The sequence below is a fragment of the Oncorhynchus mykiss genome, chromosome 5 (assembly GCF_057628025.1).
Source record: "Oncorhynchus mykiss isolate SJ-2025 chromosome 5, ASM5762802v1, whole genome shotgun sequence".
NCBI classification, from domain to species: domain Eukaryota; kingdom Metazoa; phylum Chordata; class Actinopteri; order Salmoniformes; family Salmonidae; genus Oncorhynchus; species Oncorhynchus mykiss.
The window spans coordinates 26,472,303-26,490,037 of NC_143026.1; the positions used below are offsets into that span (position 1 = coordinate 26,472,303).

The 17,735-nt window shown below is 43.9% G+C and overlaps 1 protein-coding gene and 1 long non-coding RNA gene across 3 annotated transcripts in view; one reads left to right on the plus strand and one right to left on the minus strand.

Moving 5' to 3' along the window:
- LOC149983221 (uncharacterized) overlaps positions 1-11,666 on the minus strand; it is a 115,268-nt gene extending 103,602 nt beyond the window's left edge. The window contains exon 1 of one of the 2 annotated variants that reach the window (XR_016495950.1): positions 11,512-11,666. This is a non-coding gene — a long non-coding RNA (uncharacterized LOC149983221). Of the gene's footprint in view, positions 1-832; positions 1,164-11,511 lie in introns of those variants that run through there. The other variant, XR_016495951.1, reaches the window with a different exon arrangement.
- LOC110523501 (whirlin) overlaps positions 1-17,735 on the plus strand; it is a 163,652-nt gene that overhangs the window by 130,348 nt on the left and 15,569 nt on the right. Inside the window, exons 8-11 of the mRNA XM_021602252.3 lie at positions 12,820-12,891; positions 13,727-14,270; positions 14,468-14,625; positions 15,162-15,284. Coding sequence (XP_021457927.3) covers positions 12,820-12,891; positions 13,727-14,270; positions 14,468-14,625; positions 15,162-15,284 — 897 coding nt within the window. The remainder of the gene's footprint in view (positions 1-12,819; positions 12,892-13,726; positions 14,271-14,467; positions 14,626-15,161; positions 15,285-17,735) is intronic.

A 17,735-nucleotide genomic window follows, 5' to 3' on the forward strand; every position in this document is an offset into this window, starting at 1 on the left:
AACTGCACATTCGTATTTGCTCAAGATGCTGAAAGAAATTAATCCTATTTCTCCACTCCTGTTTCAGAATCAAAATGTACTTTTGCATCCACCAGACGGAGGCTCAGTTCAAGAACAAGCAAACCTATTAACCCCTGGCATGTCATGCAAAATTCAAAGCTGGGCTGTACAACATGAAAAAATGCAGGGAGCTTGGGTCTAGAAAAGACTGGATGGATTAAACTAGCAAAAGAGTGGGTGGAATGTACAACATAAACATAAACACAAAAAAACAAAAAAAGGTTTTTGAAGATGCCCGAACCAAAGCACATTTAGTGGCAGTAAGCATTGTAGACAAGGCTAAAGAGGACACCCAGGTTATAGTTAACTCAGAATGGAAAAAAATAAGCACTACAGCCAGAGTCTTCAGAACAGTTAGAGGGAGGCTAAACGTCACAGCCACAGGCCCGCTTATGGCTTTGAGCAAGACATTGACTGTCAGGAGTTAAAAGGACTTGACATGGGGAGAGTCATTGTGGGAGGTTTTGAAAACTAAGTTAGGCACTTATTTTTCCTTTACAAACTTGTTCTGTACTGTGAAGTTAATCTGAATATGTACTTCATATTATCACATAGGCAGGAGGACTATATATTCTCATATGTTTTCTGCTTTAGCCTACATTGATTTATTTTAGTTGAGGTTCCGATATTGTGATATTTGTTCTACTGCTTTATTGATGTATTGAATATTATATGAAATTCAGGTCTTGTAAGAAAGAACTCAGCTGAGTATGTGTTCGTATGCATGTGGTGGGTTTTCTGCAGTGACGTCTAAAAATGTATGGGTACTCACCATCCATCCTGCCCTTCCCGAATTCCCTGAGAATGCAGAACAATGGACCAGCTTCTTCGGCAAGGAGCCGATCTGCTTGGGAGTCCTATCGGAGAGTTTAGGCTGCGAAGATGCTTACGGAGAGGCAGACGTGGCAAGGTCTTAGTGAGAATAAGAGCATACTACTCGCTAATGTTCAATCATTAATGAAAAACTTGATATACTCAGAGCGATGATCCCCTTCAAGAGGGACATCAGGTCCTGCAACATACTCTATTTTTCTGAGACTTGGCTTTCCTCCGACATGCAGACGGATTATATACAACCAGTGGGTTTTACAGTTTTTCAAGCAAATAGGAAGCGGGAGCTCTCTGGCAAGTGCAAGGGTTGGGGGCTCTGATTTATGACCAACAACACATGGTGCGACGGCGGAAACATACAGGAACTTACAGGTTTCTGCTCCGCGAACTTGGAAAACTTGGTCATAAAATGTCATCCTTTTCACCGGAGTGCTTTGAGAGTAGCTCCTCCACATCTCACAGTGGTGCTCCTTTAGTAGGCTAAAGTTAGATCAAAGATGAGTCAAAGTCTTGGAAGATCACATAATGATTAAATAGTATTCTACATAACATAACCAAATGTTATGCCAAATGATTTTATTCATGTAGGCTACGCTGTCCTGCGAATGTTACGCAGAATCATCCTGTTGTGCCACAATTGGGTATTTTAAATGTGGTTACCCTAATCACAAATAACATAGCCAGCACTGCCTTCACCCTCTTTTAATAACACTTCACTAAATCTTTCCCAAACATTACTTCTCTGTCCTTCCCTTCTCTTTATTTTAAACTCTCCATTCTGCAGCTTTTCTCTTATTGAATTAAACTAAGAGATTGTCCTTATTGTTTCTGCCCATTCTCTAAAGCCTTTGGCATGTAGACTATTTGGTGCACATACAGTTCCGCACTAATAATGCCAGATAGCTTAAAAATAATGAACGGTAAACCTCAACGTAGCCTAGAAATTGGACAAGAATGATAAGCCACCCAGCTGCCCTTCATCCACACAATATATCATGACACTAAACCCGCCCGCCCCGCAGATACAGGGCCTTGCAAAAGTATTCATCCCCCTTGGCGTTTATCCTATTTTGTTGCATTACAACCTGTAATTTAATGGATTTTTATTTTGATTTCATGTAATGGACATACACAAAATTGTCCAAATTGGTGAAGTGAAATGAAAAGAAATTACAGAAAAGTTGTGCGTGAATATGTATTCACCCCCTTTGCTATGAAGCCCCTAAATAATATCTGGTGCGACCAATTATCTTCAGAAGTCACATAATTAGTTAACTAAAGTCCACCTTTGTGCAATCTGTCGCATGATCTCAGTATATAGACACCTGTTCTGAAAGGCCCCAGAGTCTGCAACACCAATAAACAAGGAGCACCACCAAGGAAGCGACACCATGAAGACCAAGGAGCTCTCCAAACAGCTCAGGGACAAAGTTCTGGAGAAGGACAGACCAGGGTTGGGTTATAAAAAAATATCTGAAACTTTGAACATCCCACGGAGCACCATTAAATCCATTATTAAAAAATTGAAAGAATATGTCACCACGACAAACCTGCAAAGAGAGGGCCACCCACCAAAACTCACAGACCAGGCAAGGAGGGCATTAACCTGTTGAGTGTAGGGGGCAGTATTTTGATGTTTGGATGAAAAACATACCCAAATGAAACTGCCTATTTCTCAGGTCCAGAATCTAGAATATGCATACAATTAGGATAGAAAACACTCTAAAGTTTCCAAAACTGTCAAAATATTGTATAACAGAACTGATATTACAGGTGAAAGCCTGAGGAAAATCCACCCGGAAGTGCTGTTTTTCCTGAAAACTCTCTGTTCCATTGCCTGCCTTCGCTCCATTTAAAGGGATATCAACCAGATTCCTTTTCCTATGGCTTCCATATGTTGTGAACAGTCTTTAGACATAGTTTCAGGCTTTTGTTTTGAAAAATGAGCGAGAAAGATCACGTCATTGTATGGCTGGGTGTCAGCAGCGTTTTGCATGCGCAACAGTTTGGAGCAGACATTTTCTCTCGCTCACCTATTGAAGAAGGTACAGTCCGGTTGAAATATTATCGATAATACACTGCTCAAAAAAATAAAGGGAACACTAAAATAACACATCCTAGATCTGAATGAATGAAATATTCTTATTAAATACTTTTTTCTTTACATAGTTGAATGTGCTGACAACAAAATCACACAAAAATTATCAATGGAAATCAAATTTATCAACCCATGGAGGTCTGGAATTGGAGTCACACTCAAAATTAAAGTGGAAAACCACACTACAGGCTGATCCAACTTTGATGTAATGTCCTTAAAACAAGTCAAAATGAGGCTCAGTAGTTTGTGTAGCCTCCACGTGCCTGTATGACCTCCCTACAACGCCTGGGCATGCTCCTGATGAGGTGGCGTATGGTCTCCTGAGGGATCTCCTCCCAGACCTGGACTAAAGCATCTGCCAACTCCTGGACAATCTGTGGTGCAACGTGGCGTTGGTGGATGGAGCGAGACATGATGTCCCAGATGTGCTCAATTGGATTCAGGTCTGGGGAACCGACTGGCGGGCCAGTCCATAGCATCAATGCCTTCCTCTTGCAGGAACTGCTGACACACTCCAGCCACATGAGGTCTAGCATTGTCTTGCATTAGGAGGAACCCAGGGCCAACCGCACCAGCATATGGTCTCACAAGGGGTCTGAGGATCTCATCTAGGTACCTAATGGCAGTCAGGCTACCTCTGGCGAGCACATGGAGGGCTGTGCGGCCCCCCAAAGACATGCCACCCCTTACCATGACTGACCCACCGCCAAACCGGTCATGCTGGAGGATGTTGCAGGCAGCAGAACGTTCTCCACGGCGTCTTCAGACTCTGTCACGTCTGTCACATGTGCTCAGTGTGAACCTGCTTTCCTCTGTGAAGAGCACAGGGCGCCAGTGGCGAATTTGCCAATCTTGGTGTTCTCTGGCAAATATCAAACGTCCTGCACGATGTCGGGCTGTAAGCACAACCCCCATCTGTGGACGTCGGGCCCTCATACCACCTTCATGGAGTCTGTTTCTGACCGTTTGAGCAGACACATGCACATTTGTGGCCTGCTGGAGGTCATTTTGCAGGGCTCTGGCAGTGCTCCTCCTGCTCCTCCTTGCACAAAGGCAGAGGTAGCGGTCTTGCTGCTGGCTTGTTGCCCTCCTACGGCCTCCTCCACGTCTCCTGATGTACTGGCCTGTCTCCTGGTAGCGCCTCCATGCTCTGGACACTACGCTGACAGACACAGCAAACCTTCCTTCCATAGCTGGCATTGATGTGCCATCCTGGATGAGCTGCACTACCTGAGCCACTTGTGTGGGTTGTAGACTCCGTCTCATGCTACCACTGGAGTGAAAGCACCGCCAGCATTCAAAAGTGACAAAAACATCAGCCAGGAAGCATAGGAACTGAGAAGTGGTCTGTGGTCACCTGCAGAACCACTCCTTTATTGGTTGTGTCTTGCTAATTGCCTATAATTTTCACCTGTTGTCTATTCCATTTGCACAACAGCATGTGAAATTTATTGTCAATCAGTGTTGCTTCCTAAGTGGACAGTTTGATTTCACAGAAGTGTGATTGATTGACTTGGAGTTACATTGTGTTGTTTAAGTGTTCCCTTTATTTTTTTGAGCAGTGTATATTGTAAAAACAACCTGAGGTTCGATTATAAAAACGTTTGACATGTTTCTACGAACTTTACAGATACTATTTGGAATTTTCGTCTGCCCGGGCCATGACCGCTCGAGCTTGTGGATTTCTGAACATAACGCACCAATCAAATGGAGGTATTTTGGATATAAAAATCATCTTTATGGAACAAAAGGAACATTTATTGTGTAATTGTGAGTCTCGTGAGTGCAAACATCTGAAGATCATCAAAGGTAAGCAATTCATTTTATTGCTTTTCTGACTTTCGTGACCAATCAACTTGGCTGCTAGCTGTTTGTAATGTTTTGTCTGCTGAGAGAGATGTCCTTACATAAACGCTTGGTATGCTTTCACCGAAAAGCTTTTTTGAAATCTGACACGCCAGGTGGATTAACAACAAGCTAAGCTGTGTTTTGCTATGTTGCACTTGTGATTTCATGAAAATTAAACATTTTTAGTAATTTAATTTGAATTTGGCGCTCTGCAATTCAGCGGATGTTGACGAAAATGATCCCGCTAACGGGATGGGTGCATCAAGAAGTTCAGAGAGGCAACAAAGAGACCACAGATAACCCTGAAGGAGCTGCAAAGCTCCACATTGGAGAGGGGAGTATATGTCCATAGGACCAGTTTAAGCCGTACATTCCAAAGAGCTGGGCTTTACGGAAGAGTGGCCAGAAAAAAGCCATTGCTTAAAGAAAAAACATTTGTTGGGTGTTTGCCAAAAGGCATGTGGGAGACTCCCCAAACATATGGAAGAAAGTACTCTGGTCAGATGAGACTAAAATTGAGCTTTTTGGCCATCAAGGAAAACGCTATGTCTGGCAAAAACCCAACACCTCTCATCACCCCAAGAATACAATCCCCACAGTGAAGCATGGTGGTGGCAGCATCATGCTGTGGGGATGTTTGTCCATCGGCAGGTACTGGGAAACTGGTCAGAATTAAAGGAATGATGGATGGAGCTAAATACAGGGAAATTCTTGAGGGAAACCTGTTTCAATCTTCCAGAGATTTGAGACTGGGACGGTTCACCTTCCAGCAGGACAATGACCCTAAGCATACTGCTAAAGCAACACTTGAGTGGTTTAAGGGGAAACATATAAATGTATTGGAAAGCCCAGACCTCAATCCAATTGAGAATCTGTGGTATGACTTAAAGAATGCTGTACACCAGCGGAACCCATCCTACTTGAAGGAGCTGGAGCAGTTTTAGAGCAGTCTAGATGTGCCTGTCTAGATGTGCCATGCTGATAGAGACATACCCCAAGAGACTTGCAGCTGTAATTGCTGCAACGGGTGGCTCTACAAAGTATTGACTTTGGTTGGGTGAATAGTTATAGCTCAAGTTTTCTGTTGTTTTTGTCTTATTTCTAGTTTATTTCACAATAAAAAATATTTTGCATGTTGTGTAAATCAAATGATACACAACCTCAGAAAAGTATATTTTAATTCCAGGTTGTAAGGCAACAAAATAGGAAAAATGCCAAGGGGGGTGAATACTTTTGCAAGCCACTGTATAAGTGAGGGTACTGCGGGTTATGAATCAACCTGTGCATCACTAGTGTCTTCTGTCCTAAAATGTGTGCTGGTGCTTGGTAGTGGCTGTTGTTTCAACAGGAGTAATTTCAGACAGCCAGACTTACGTTGACGTAACACACACACACTCAGAGGTGCACGTAAACACATGCACACACACACAATACTCTCTGACTCAGAAAAACAAGCTGACAGTTGAGAAAAGCTGCAGCAGGCTTACCATACATAGTACACGGTGGACCATGCCAGACCTTCACACACTCACAAGTCACATCTCTATCTCAGCATGGCCTCTGGATGGTATGACCAGGTGTGTGTGTGTGTGTGTGTGTGTGTGTGTGTGTGTGTGTGTGTGTGTGTGTGTGTGTGTGTGTGTGTGTGTGTGTGTGTGTGTGTGTGTGTGTGTGTATGTGTGTGTGTTCTGGTGGTGGGGGGAGGGGGGGTCTGGGCTGTGCCCCTGCTTATAGTTGTTGTTGTTTTGGAGTCACAGTTGAATGCCTCTGTTTTGGAGAGATTAGAGAGGTGGGATGGTTTTAGTTGGGGATCAGAAAATGTGAATTTATCAACTAGACACAGTATGGTGTACAGTCACATACCCAAACACATGCAAACACAGACACACGTACAGCTGATTACTTGTGTGCACACACAAATACTCTCTCTCTCTCTACCTCTCTCTGTCACACATGCACACACACACACACACACTCACTCACTCTCTACCTCTCTCTCTCTCTCTCTGTCACACCTCTCTCTGTCACACATGTACACACACACACACACACACACACACACACACACACACACACACACACACACAAATAAACAGCTTCCTCTCAGTACACACACATAGTAAGTAATAACTATTGCAGCTGGGGCGCAACTTTGGTTTCAGAAGTGGGGTGGATATAATCTGGTGGTGGGTCTGGGGGTCCCTCAGAATTTTTTGGGCCATTTAAAGCTAATTTCCTGCATTTCTACTAGGGCTGTCGACGACATTAAAAAACCATCTTGGTCGACCAAGAGTAGTCTTTTCTTTCGAACAATCAATCAGTCGAAATTTGAAAACTTGTATTTTTCTATATATAGACACACCCTATATGTGTTCTGATAAAATCATCTTTAGTATATGTACTGAACTTGTCTGATGCTTTAAGTATGCTGTTTAATTAAATATTTAAGACACACAAATGACTCAAGAGGGAGCCAGAGAGCAAGATAGCCTGACCAGAAGAAAAAAACCTGTTCCTGATGCTGCTGCTGCTGGCCTTTGCAGATTCTGCCTTTACGCTCCTGAAGTTGCCGGTAATGTTTTTATTTGGAGTGCCAATTTATCTTACAATTTTTTTTTACCCCCTTTTTCTCCCCAATTTCGTGGTATCCAATTGTTAGTCGTTACCGTCTTGTTTCATTGCTACAACTCCTGTACGGGCTCGGAGAGATGAAGGTTGAGAGCCATGTGTCCTCTGAAACACAACCCAACCAAGCCACACTGCTTCTTAACACATCACGCATCCAACCCGGAAGCCAGCTGCACCAATGTGTCAGAGGAAACACCGTACGCCGAGCGACCTGGTCAGCGCGCTCTGCACCCGGCCCACCACATGAGTCGCTATTGCATGTTGAGACAAGGATATCCCAACCGGCCAAACCCTCCCTATCCCGGACGACGCTAGGCTAATTGTGCGTCGCCCCATGGACCTCCCGGTCGCGGCCGGCTGCGACAGAGCCTGGGCTCGAACCCAGGCTCTGCATCCTCAGAACCCAGTCTGCATCCTCAGAGTTTTGCGCACCAGTGAGCTCAGGATAGACACCGCTGTAGGCTATTTGTGCAAGGGATAAGAAGTAATCAGATATTTTATGACGTTTCCATTGGATCAGAGCATTACATTTTTCCCTTTCATGCCAAGTGGTTATCGAAAAGGAGAGAGCTGGAAATATTGTTATAATACTTTGAGGAACTTTTGTCATTCTCAATTGATTCTAAAACCATACTTTGTTTACTTGTTGTTTGTGGTGAAGAAAAAATACTTTGAGAAGCTCCACAGCTCATTAGTGGTGGTGAGAAACGGCAATCAGAAATACTATCAGACATCCCAAAATGGGCACATTTATAGGCCTATATTTGCGTGCAGGCCAGGTAGACTAGTTCTACTACTAAATGCGTAATCAGGTGTGCGTCCTTACTCAACATTGACAGGAGCATTTCAAACGACGACCAATACATTGACAAACATATAAATGGAATGAAATAAACAAAAACGCAGAATGCATGGCTACCACAGCATTCAGCAGCGATACGACATCCCATCTGGCGCTTAGTGGGACTATAATTTGTTTTTCAACCGGTCATTGACCCAACACACCTACAGGCTGTATAAGGGCTATTTGACCAAGAAGGAGAGTGATTGAGTGCAGCATCAGATGACCTGGCCTCCACAATCCCCTGACCTCAAACCAATTGAGATGGTTTGGGATGAGCAGCCAACAAGTGCTCAGCATATGTGGGAACTCCTTCAAGACTGTTGGAAAAGCATTCCAGGTGGAGCTGGTTGAGAGAATGCCAAGAGTGTGCAAAGCTGTCATCAAGGCAAAGGGTTGCTACATTGAAGAATCTCAAATATTAAATATATTTTGATTTGTTTAACACTTTTTTGGTTACTACATGATTCCATACGTGTTATTTTATAGTATTGATGTCTTCACAAAATAGTAAAAACAAAAAAAAACTTGAATGAGTAGGTGTGTCCAAACTGGTACTGTATGTAATGGGGAATTAATAGACACAGCAAACAATGCACACAATAAAGTTATGAAACAATGAATACCCACAAAATGGCAGGAGATAACGCATTCTGGAGAGAGACGTGTCTTGTGCATCTGAGCCACAATCCCTATATTCTTAGGCCTTCTTATTGGATTAGTTCACTGAGACAGGCATAAATCAGACAGGTGTCTCGAATGCCATGAAAAAAAAACATATATTTGTGGCTGCTAGACTGTCTGAACCTGACCCCTTTTGTCATACAGTATTCCATATAAGGCACCCAGACCTTTTGTAAGTTACACAGTATCCCTTTAATCTCGTAATAAATCAAATCTAGTGATAGATAACTTTATAATTCTGTCATCCATTGAGACACTGAGGGAGGATAATGGCAATGCATTTCTTAGCCGCTAAGTTACACAGTTTCTTCTGAAAACGTTCTTCAGTATCAACATTTCCAAGCAAACAAAAACAAGGAGAAGGGAGAATCTATAGACATGCTGAGATAAAATAACACACTGACAGAATTCAGCCAGCCTTCACAAAATCATAACATGCAAATACAGTTGAAGTCGGAAGATGACATACACTTAGGTTGGAGTCATTAAAATTTGCTTTTCAACCACTTTTCAACCACTTTCTTCTTAACAAACTATAGTTTTGGCAAATCGGTCAGGACATCTACTTTCTGCATGACACAAGTAAGTTTTCCAACAATTGTTTACAGACAGATTATTTCACTTATAATTCACTGTATCACTTTTCCAGTGGGTCAGAAGTTTACATACACTAAGTTGACTGTGCCTTTAAACAGCTTGGAAAATTCCAGAAAATGATGTCATGGCTTTGGAAGCTTCTGATAGGCTAATTGACAGAATTTGAGTCAATTGGCAGTGTACCTGTGGATGTATTTCAAGGCCTACCTTCAAACTCAGTGCCTCTTTGCTTGAAATCATGGGAGATCAAAAGATATCAGCCGAGAACTTTGAAAAAAATTGTAGACCTCCACAAGTCTGGTTTATCCTTGGGAGCAATTTCCAAACGCCTGAAAGTACCACGTTCATCTGTACAAACAATAGTACGCAAGTATAAACACCATAGGACCATGCAGCTGTCATTCTGCTCAGGAAGGAGACGCTTTCTGTCTCCTAGAGATGAACGTACTTTGGTGCAAAAACTGCAAATCAATCCCAGAATAACAGCAAAAGACCTTGTGAAGATGCTGGAGGACACAGGTACAAAAGTATCTGTATCCACAGTAAAATGAGTCCTATATCAACATAACCTGAAAGGCCGCTCAGCAAGGAAGAAGCCACTGCTCCAAAGCCACCATAAAAAAGCCAGACTGCGGTTTGCAACTGCACATGGGGACAAAGATCGTACATTTTGTAGAAATTTCCTCTGGTCTGATGAAACAAAGATAGAGCTGTTTTGCCATAATGATGAATTGTTATGTTTGGAGGAAAAGGGGGAGGCTTGCAAGCCGAAGAACACCATCCCAACCATGAAGCACGGGAGTGGCAGCATCATGTTGTGAGGGTGCTTTTCTGTAGGAGGGACTGGTGCACTTCACAAATAGATGGCATCATGAGGGAGGAAAACGAGGTGGATATATTGAAGCAACATCTCAAGACATCAGTCAGGAAGTTAAAGCTTGGTCGCAAATGGGTCTTCCAAATGGACAATGACCCCAAGCATACTTCCAAAGTTGTGTCAATATGGCTCAAGGACAACAAAGTCAAGGTATTGGAGTGGCCATCACAAAGCCCTGACCTCAATACCATAGAAAATGTGTGGGCAGAACTGAAAAAGCGTGTGCGAGCAAGGAGGCCTACAAACCTGACTCAGTTACACCAGCTCTGTCCGGAGGAATGGGGCAAAATTCACCCAACTTATTGTGGGAAGCTTGTGGAAGGCTACCCGAAACTTTTGACCCAAGTCAAACAATTTAAAGGCAATGCTACCAAATAGTAATTGAGTCTATGTAAACTTGTGACCCACTGGGAATGTGATGAAAGAAACAAAAACTGAAATAAATCATTCTCCCTACTATTAATCTGACATTTCGCACTGAAGACATGATGAGTATAGTATTATACCAACTTCTTATACCATGTCAGTGTGAAAAGTAGAGAATTAGCTAGGGAAACTGGCAGATCAATAACCTTACATTGCTAAACTGACTCTAATAAAAACTCACATTGTGCTGGCAAAAAACTTCAGAATATTGGACTTTAATCATTTGGCCACTGGTGTCATTGTTTGATTCAGGTCTAGTGTGATTAAGGCAAAATAATAGCTAAAGTTATTGAGTTAGTTAGTTAACGCTAAACAACTTTTGGCAATCTCTAATAGTAATGGTACATCAACTGATGAAAACTAGCCAAGTTCATTTACTTCTGTTGAAACTGGACAAAAAGTCTATAAAACATTTCATACACTCAACAGCTGTTACATACAGCTACCTGACAAATAGCTAGAGACTAGAGCTGAACTGGCTGTGGTTGCTACTAGCTAGCTAGTTCATTCTCTTCAGACAGAACTTCATTCGAGGGGGATGAATTATTACTGTAGCTAACGTTACATGTCAGTTACACTACTAGCTCAACACTGGGAATCAATATTTAAAACAGCAGTTACCTTGCCAGCTACATCAGTCAAATAAAGAGTATCCAGTTTCTGCTCTGCTTGTTTTTACTTCTCTGAGAAAAAGCGTAACACACACAGAGACAGCGGTGCTGTGCCTTTCAGAAGCTTTGCCTTCACACAGCCTGTCTGCACGCTCTGTGGTGTCCACGTGGTCCTAAATCCAGCTGGCTGAAATTGCCATGCGGACAGCGTCCTAAAGCACACCAATGCCGCTTTTGGTATCACAGTGCAATTATAAAACCAGGGGAGACAAAAATGCAATTTGTCATTTGGTCATGTCCCCGCCATCCCCAGTGAAAGTTGTGCCCCTGTATTGCAGTAAATTAATTGCCCGTAAGTACTCCCCGTGCCGTCAGTGAGCGTTTAATTAGACTGAAATTATGGGGCTTTTGTTTTGGTACAGGCAGAGTTTAATGAAGGGTCTGAACTCACTAAACAATGAACAGTGAACAACAGTTCATCCTGCACCATGCAGATATATTGGGTTTCTGTGCACCTTGTGTGAGTGCTGAGTACCCACTGTAGTATTGCATTCCAAACTTTGAGATTGAAAGGTGTAATATAGAGATTTAGAGGTGTGTGTTCAAGTTTCCGATTTTAAGTTTTGATGTCAAATGCACAAGTACAGTGAAATGCCTTTCTTGCAAACTCAAAACCCAACAATGCATTAATCAATGACAATGTATTACTAGAAAAAACACACAAGAAATAAGAATAAGAAATATGAAATACACAATAAAGTAAGTAAGTAAGTAAGTAAGCATACTATATGCAGGAAATATTTAAAAAGTCAGTTCCAATACAGAGAACAGCAGCTTGCATGTGAGTGGGTGTGTGGGTGTGTAGAGTCAATATAAATGTATGTGCATATTATGTGTGAGTGGTTAGAAAATTATGGAGTGAGTGCTTGTGCGAGTGAGAGTGTGTGTGAGTGTGTATAGAGAAATGTTTGTGTGTGCATTTGTGTTTGTGTGTGTGTGACGAGTACCCACCTGTAGTATTGCATTCCAAACGTTGAGCTAGGAATGTAGATTTACATTTATTTAGAATGATTAGTATATTTAGAACGATATTGAGTTATTTTTCCTCCCTCTTAGAGATGAAACAACTCCTACGAAATGCAATTTGGACTCAACATTTGCTTTAGGATAAATAAGCAGCTGTTCACGTAACCTCCCTCTCTCTCGCTGTCTCTCTCTCTCTCCCTCCTCTCTCTCTCTTCTCTTTCTACCCTCGTCTCCCCCCTATTTTCCCTCCTCTCTCTCTCTCTCTCTCTCTCTCTCTCTCTCTCTCTCTCAGAATGACAGTATGGTGGACAGTAATGGGGAGGAGTCTCAAGAGAGTCTAGATGTACTGCCTGACGTCTCTCTGGTGAGCCCCGCAGTCAGGCCCAGAACCATAACCTCATAAAGATGGACAGAGCAGAGGAAGAGGGAGGGATGGAGGGAGAGGGAAAAAACAACAAGCTGGAAATGAAAGAGCGACAAGAAGAGGAAGCAACGGATATGCAGTTTGAACTCTTATAGCCTATTTCTTTCTTTCCTGTGGAGGAGTCTGTTTAGAGTTAGAGGATATTATGGCATACATTTTTCCTCCGCTTCCTCTTCCTCCTCCTCCCTCCTTACTAAGGAGGAACTTGCTCTGTGTCTGACACCTGAGGTAAAAGCTCTAATCAGAAACACACAAACACAAACAAGAATACCTACCACAGTTACCAGAGCAACGGTAACCGATGTTGACAGGAGGCTGTGTTGGTTCCAAGGAGATGTAATGTGGGACACAGAGAGCAAAGACCTGAAGAGTCTTAAAAACACCTCAACTCCATTCAGCCAGAACATATTTGTGTTGGTTTTGATTGCTTTCTCTTGCTATTTTTAAACCCATGAATCACTTCATTCATTCTCTCCCCGCTCCTGTTGCTGTTTTCATTGTTCATTTCTCAGTTGGTTTTGGTTGGAGGGGAGAGCTTGTTGCCGGGGACACAGCGGACTGGGAAGGTGTAACCTGAGGTTACACAAAAAAACATGTTTAGCTGTGGGTCTCAACTGAATCCTGGCCTAACTGAATGAGTTGTGTTGAATTCTGAGGCGTGATAATTGGTGGTGTGTGTGTGTGTGGAATGAGGAGATTCCAGAAATGTGCTGTAGTATATGAGTGTTTTGTGGGATGAAAGGAATGTGATCTGTTTGTTCTCCTCTTATCTTAGGATGAGGTGCATTCCACATCCGAATCTCCCCCCACCTTCAACCCCCCACCCCCTCCAGGGCTGCAGAGGCATCCCAGCAGACGAGACCAGGTCAAAAAACGCCCTTCCTCCAAATCCTCCTATTCTGGACTCTACTTCACCGCCCCTGCCCATAACCCACCCAAGGACCAGAGGGGGAACCAAGGGTCCCCCTCCTCACCCAAGGTCCCCCTCCAAAAGGATTTCTCCGTCCCCCATAAGAGGGACCCCTCTGTCCCCCATAAGAAGGAGATGGCAACTTCCAAGTTTTCCATGGTCAACAAGCACGCCATAGGCCCCTTCCCTAGAGTCCAGTCATCTATTAAGACCACCAAACCTGCCGCCCCCTCCCCATATCTACCCCCTCCACCTCCACTCCCTGCCCCATCCACACCCCCTCCCCTTCCACACAGCACGGACAAGGCCTCCTCTGGCTCCAACAAACAGCACTTTGTCATGGTGGAGGTCCACAGGCCCAATGCAGAGTCTGACGTCAACGAGGTGCGGTCCCTGCCCCAGTCACGAGGTAAGAGGCATGGAGGGAGTAGGTTGGAGGAAAAGCTAGAGTTGGACTCCAAAAACCATGAGACCAGATTTGGACGTGAAGGATTGGTTACACAAATAAGAGGAAGTGCATGTTTATGTGTAATCATGGGTGTATGTATTTCTGCCTGAGTGTGTCCCTGTGCCAGTCTCTAACCTTCTGCACCCATCCCCTCCAAGGTGCCACCCTGTCCCAGCTGTCAGACAGTGGACAGACACTGAGCGAGGACAGTGGGGTGGACATTAGCGAGTCGGGGCGACTCAGCAGGGAAAGCAGTCCCCACACACGCCCCCCACGAGACTCCAAGGGGGCACGTGGGGACAGCACCGCCAAACCGGTGAGGAGGACACACCAGCGGGGAGAAAGACGACACAGAAAGAGAAAGAGGGAGATGTATGGATGGATGAATGGATGGATGGAGCTGAAAGGGAGGGATTACAAGAAGAGAAACAGACAAACAGAGCTGGGTTGTCCTCTGTCACTGCTCACTCTATCTGAAGCTTGTTCTCAATCCTAACTGTCCTAACTTCTTTCTGTTTTATTCTTTCTTTATGCACATACAGTTTTTCTTTCTTTGCTCATTGATACATTTTTGTCCTTTCAATGATTTCTCATCTATTCAATCACTTCCATCTCATCTCATACTGCGCTAGAGGTCTCTTGTTTCCTCTGCCTGTCCCTTTATGCTTATTGCTGATTAGTGGTTAGGTGGTGGGAAAATTGTTGATTGGTTCCTACCTTTATGGGTGGACCAATGTGTAACAAAGGTGCAAAAGAAAAGAGTTCATGGGTCTCCAGGGTGAATATTTGAGTTTGAGTTTGAGTTTGAGTTATATTATGCCCCCTCTCTTCTCTATCTCTCTCTCTCTGCAGCCGGGTCTCTTGGAGTGTACCTCCACACTGGTGAGGGTGGCAAAGAGTGCCAGCACCCTGGGCATCGCCATCGAAGGGGGTGCCAACACTCGCCAGCCCCTGCCACGCATCGTCACCATACAGGTGGGTCTCAAACAGCCTAGAATACCCCTCATGCCCCTCACCCCTCTCACCCCTCCCTTTTCAAGTCATCTCCGAAATGACAGCTTGCCAGACAATCTCCTGCACCTGTCAGAATTGATCTAGCCATAGTACTCTGTGTTCTGCAACTCTGCACTGTCATTGGCCCGTGCCGCCTCCTCTTCCACACATGGCTACACAACACAGCCTCTGTCAGATAAGTCGGAAGATAACTCAAACTGAGATCCCTGGCTGCCATGCCATTGTTCCTCCACTCCCGAGGACTGGCAGATTTACCAGGGATGATTATAACCTTCAGAATAGACTCTATAGCAGGGCTCTGACACTCAGAGGGCCTGAGACAATGAGACAATGCTAAGCAATTATACAGTTTATTTGTCACATGCGCCGTGTACATGCGCCATACTAGGCGGTGATGCAACCAGTCAAGATGCTCTCAATGGTGCAGCTGTGGAACTTTTTGAGGGTCTGAGGACCCATGCCAAATCTTTTCACTCTCCTGAGGGGGAATAGTTGTCATGCCCTTTTCACGACTGTCTTGGTGTGTTTGGACCACGATAGTTCATTGCTGATGTGGACACCAAGGAACTTGAAGCTCTCAACCTGCTCCACTACAGCCCCGTCGATGTAGTCCACGATCATCTCCTTTGTCTTGATCACGTTGAGGGAGAGGTTGTTGTCCTGGCACCACACTGCCAGGTCTCTGACCTCCTCACTATAGGCTGTATCATCATTGCCAGTGATCAGGCCTACCACTGTTGTGTCATCAGCAAACTTAAGGAAGGTGTTGGAGTCATGCATGGCAATGCAGTCATGGGTGAACAGGGAATACAGGATGAGACTGAGCATAAACCCCTGGGGGGCCCCCGTGTTGAGCATCAGTGTGGCAGATGTGTTGTTACCTACCCTTACCACCGGGGGTGGCCCGCTAGGAAGTCCAGGATCCAGTTGCAGAGGGAGGTATTTAGTCCCAGGGTCCTTAGCTTAGTGATGAGCTTTGAAGGCTCTATGGTGTTGAACGCTGAGCTGTAGTCAATGAATAGCATTCTCATATACAGTGCCTTGCGAAAGTATTCGGCCCCCTTGAACTTTGCGACCTTTTGCCACATTTCAGGCTTCAAACATGAAGATATAAAACTGTATTTTTTTGTGAAGAATCAACAACAAGTGGGACACAATCATGAAGTGGAACGACATTTATTGGATATTTCAAAAAAAAATTAACAAATCAAAAACTGAAAAATTGGCCGTGCTAAATTATTCAGCCCCCTTAAGTTAATAATTTGTAGCGCCACCTTTTGCTGCGATTACAGCTGTAAGTCGCTTGGGGTATGTCTCTATCAGTTTTGCACATCGAGAGACTGACATTTTTTCCCATTCCTCCTTGCAAAACAGCTCGAGCTCAGTGAGGTTGGATGGAGAGCATTTGTGAACAGCAGTTTTCAGTTCTTTCCACAGATTCTCGATTGGATTCAGGTCTGGACTTTGACTTGGCCATTCTAACACCTGGATATGTTTATTTTTGAACCATTCCATTGTAGATTTGGCTTTATGTTTTGGATCATTGTCTTGTTGGAAGACAAATCTCCGTCCCAGTCTCAGGTCTTTTGCAGACTCCATCAGGTTTTCTTCCAGAATGGTCCTGTATTTGGCTCCATCCATCTTCCCATCAATTTTAAACATCTTCCCTGTCCCTGCTGAAGAAAAGCAGGCCCAAACCATGATGCTGCCACCACCATGTTTGACAGTGGGGATGGTGTGTTCAGCTGTGTTGCTTTTACGCCAAACATAACGTTTTGCATTGTTGCCAAAAAGTTCAATTTTGGTTTCATCTGACCAGAGCACCTTCTTCCACATGTTTGGTGTGTCTCCCAGGTGGCTTGTGGCAAACTTTAAACAACACTTTTTATGGATATCTTTAAGAAATGGCTTTCTTCTTGCCACTCTTCCATAAAGGCCAGATTTGTGCAATATTCGTCTGATTGTTGTCCTATGGACAGAGTCTCCCACCTCAGCTGTAGATCTCTGCAGTTCATCCAGAGTGATCATGGGCCTCTTGGCTGCATCTCTGATCAGTCTTCTCCTTGTATGAGCTGAAAGTTTAGAGGGACGGCCAGGTCTTGGTAGATTTGCAGTGGTCTGATACTCCTTCCATTTCAATATTATCGCTTGCACAGTGCTCCTTGGGATGTTTGAAGCTTGGGAAATCTTTTTGTATCCAAATCCGGCTTTAAACTTCTTCACAACAGTATCTCGGACCTGCCTGGTGTGTTCCTTGTTCTTCATGATGCTCTCTGCGCTTTTGACGGACCTCTGAGACTATCACAGTGCAGGTGCATTTATACGGAGACTTGATTACACACAGGTGGATTGTATTTATCATCATTAGTCATTTAGGTCAACATTGGATCATTCAGAGATCCTCACTGAACT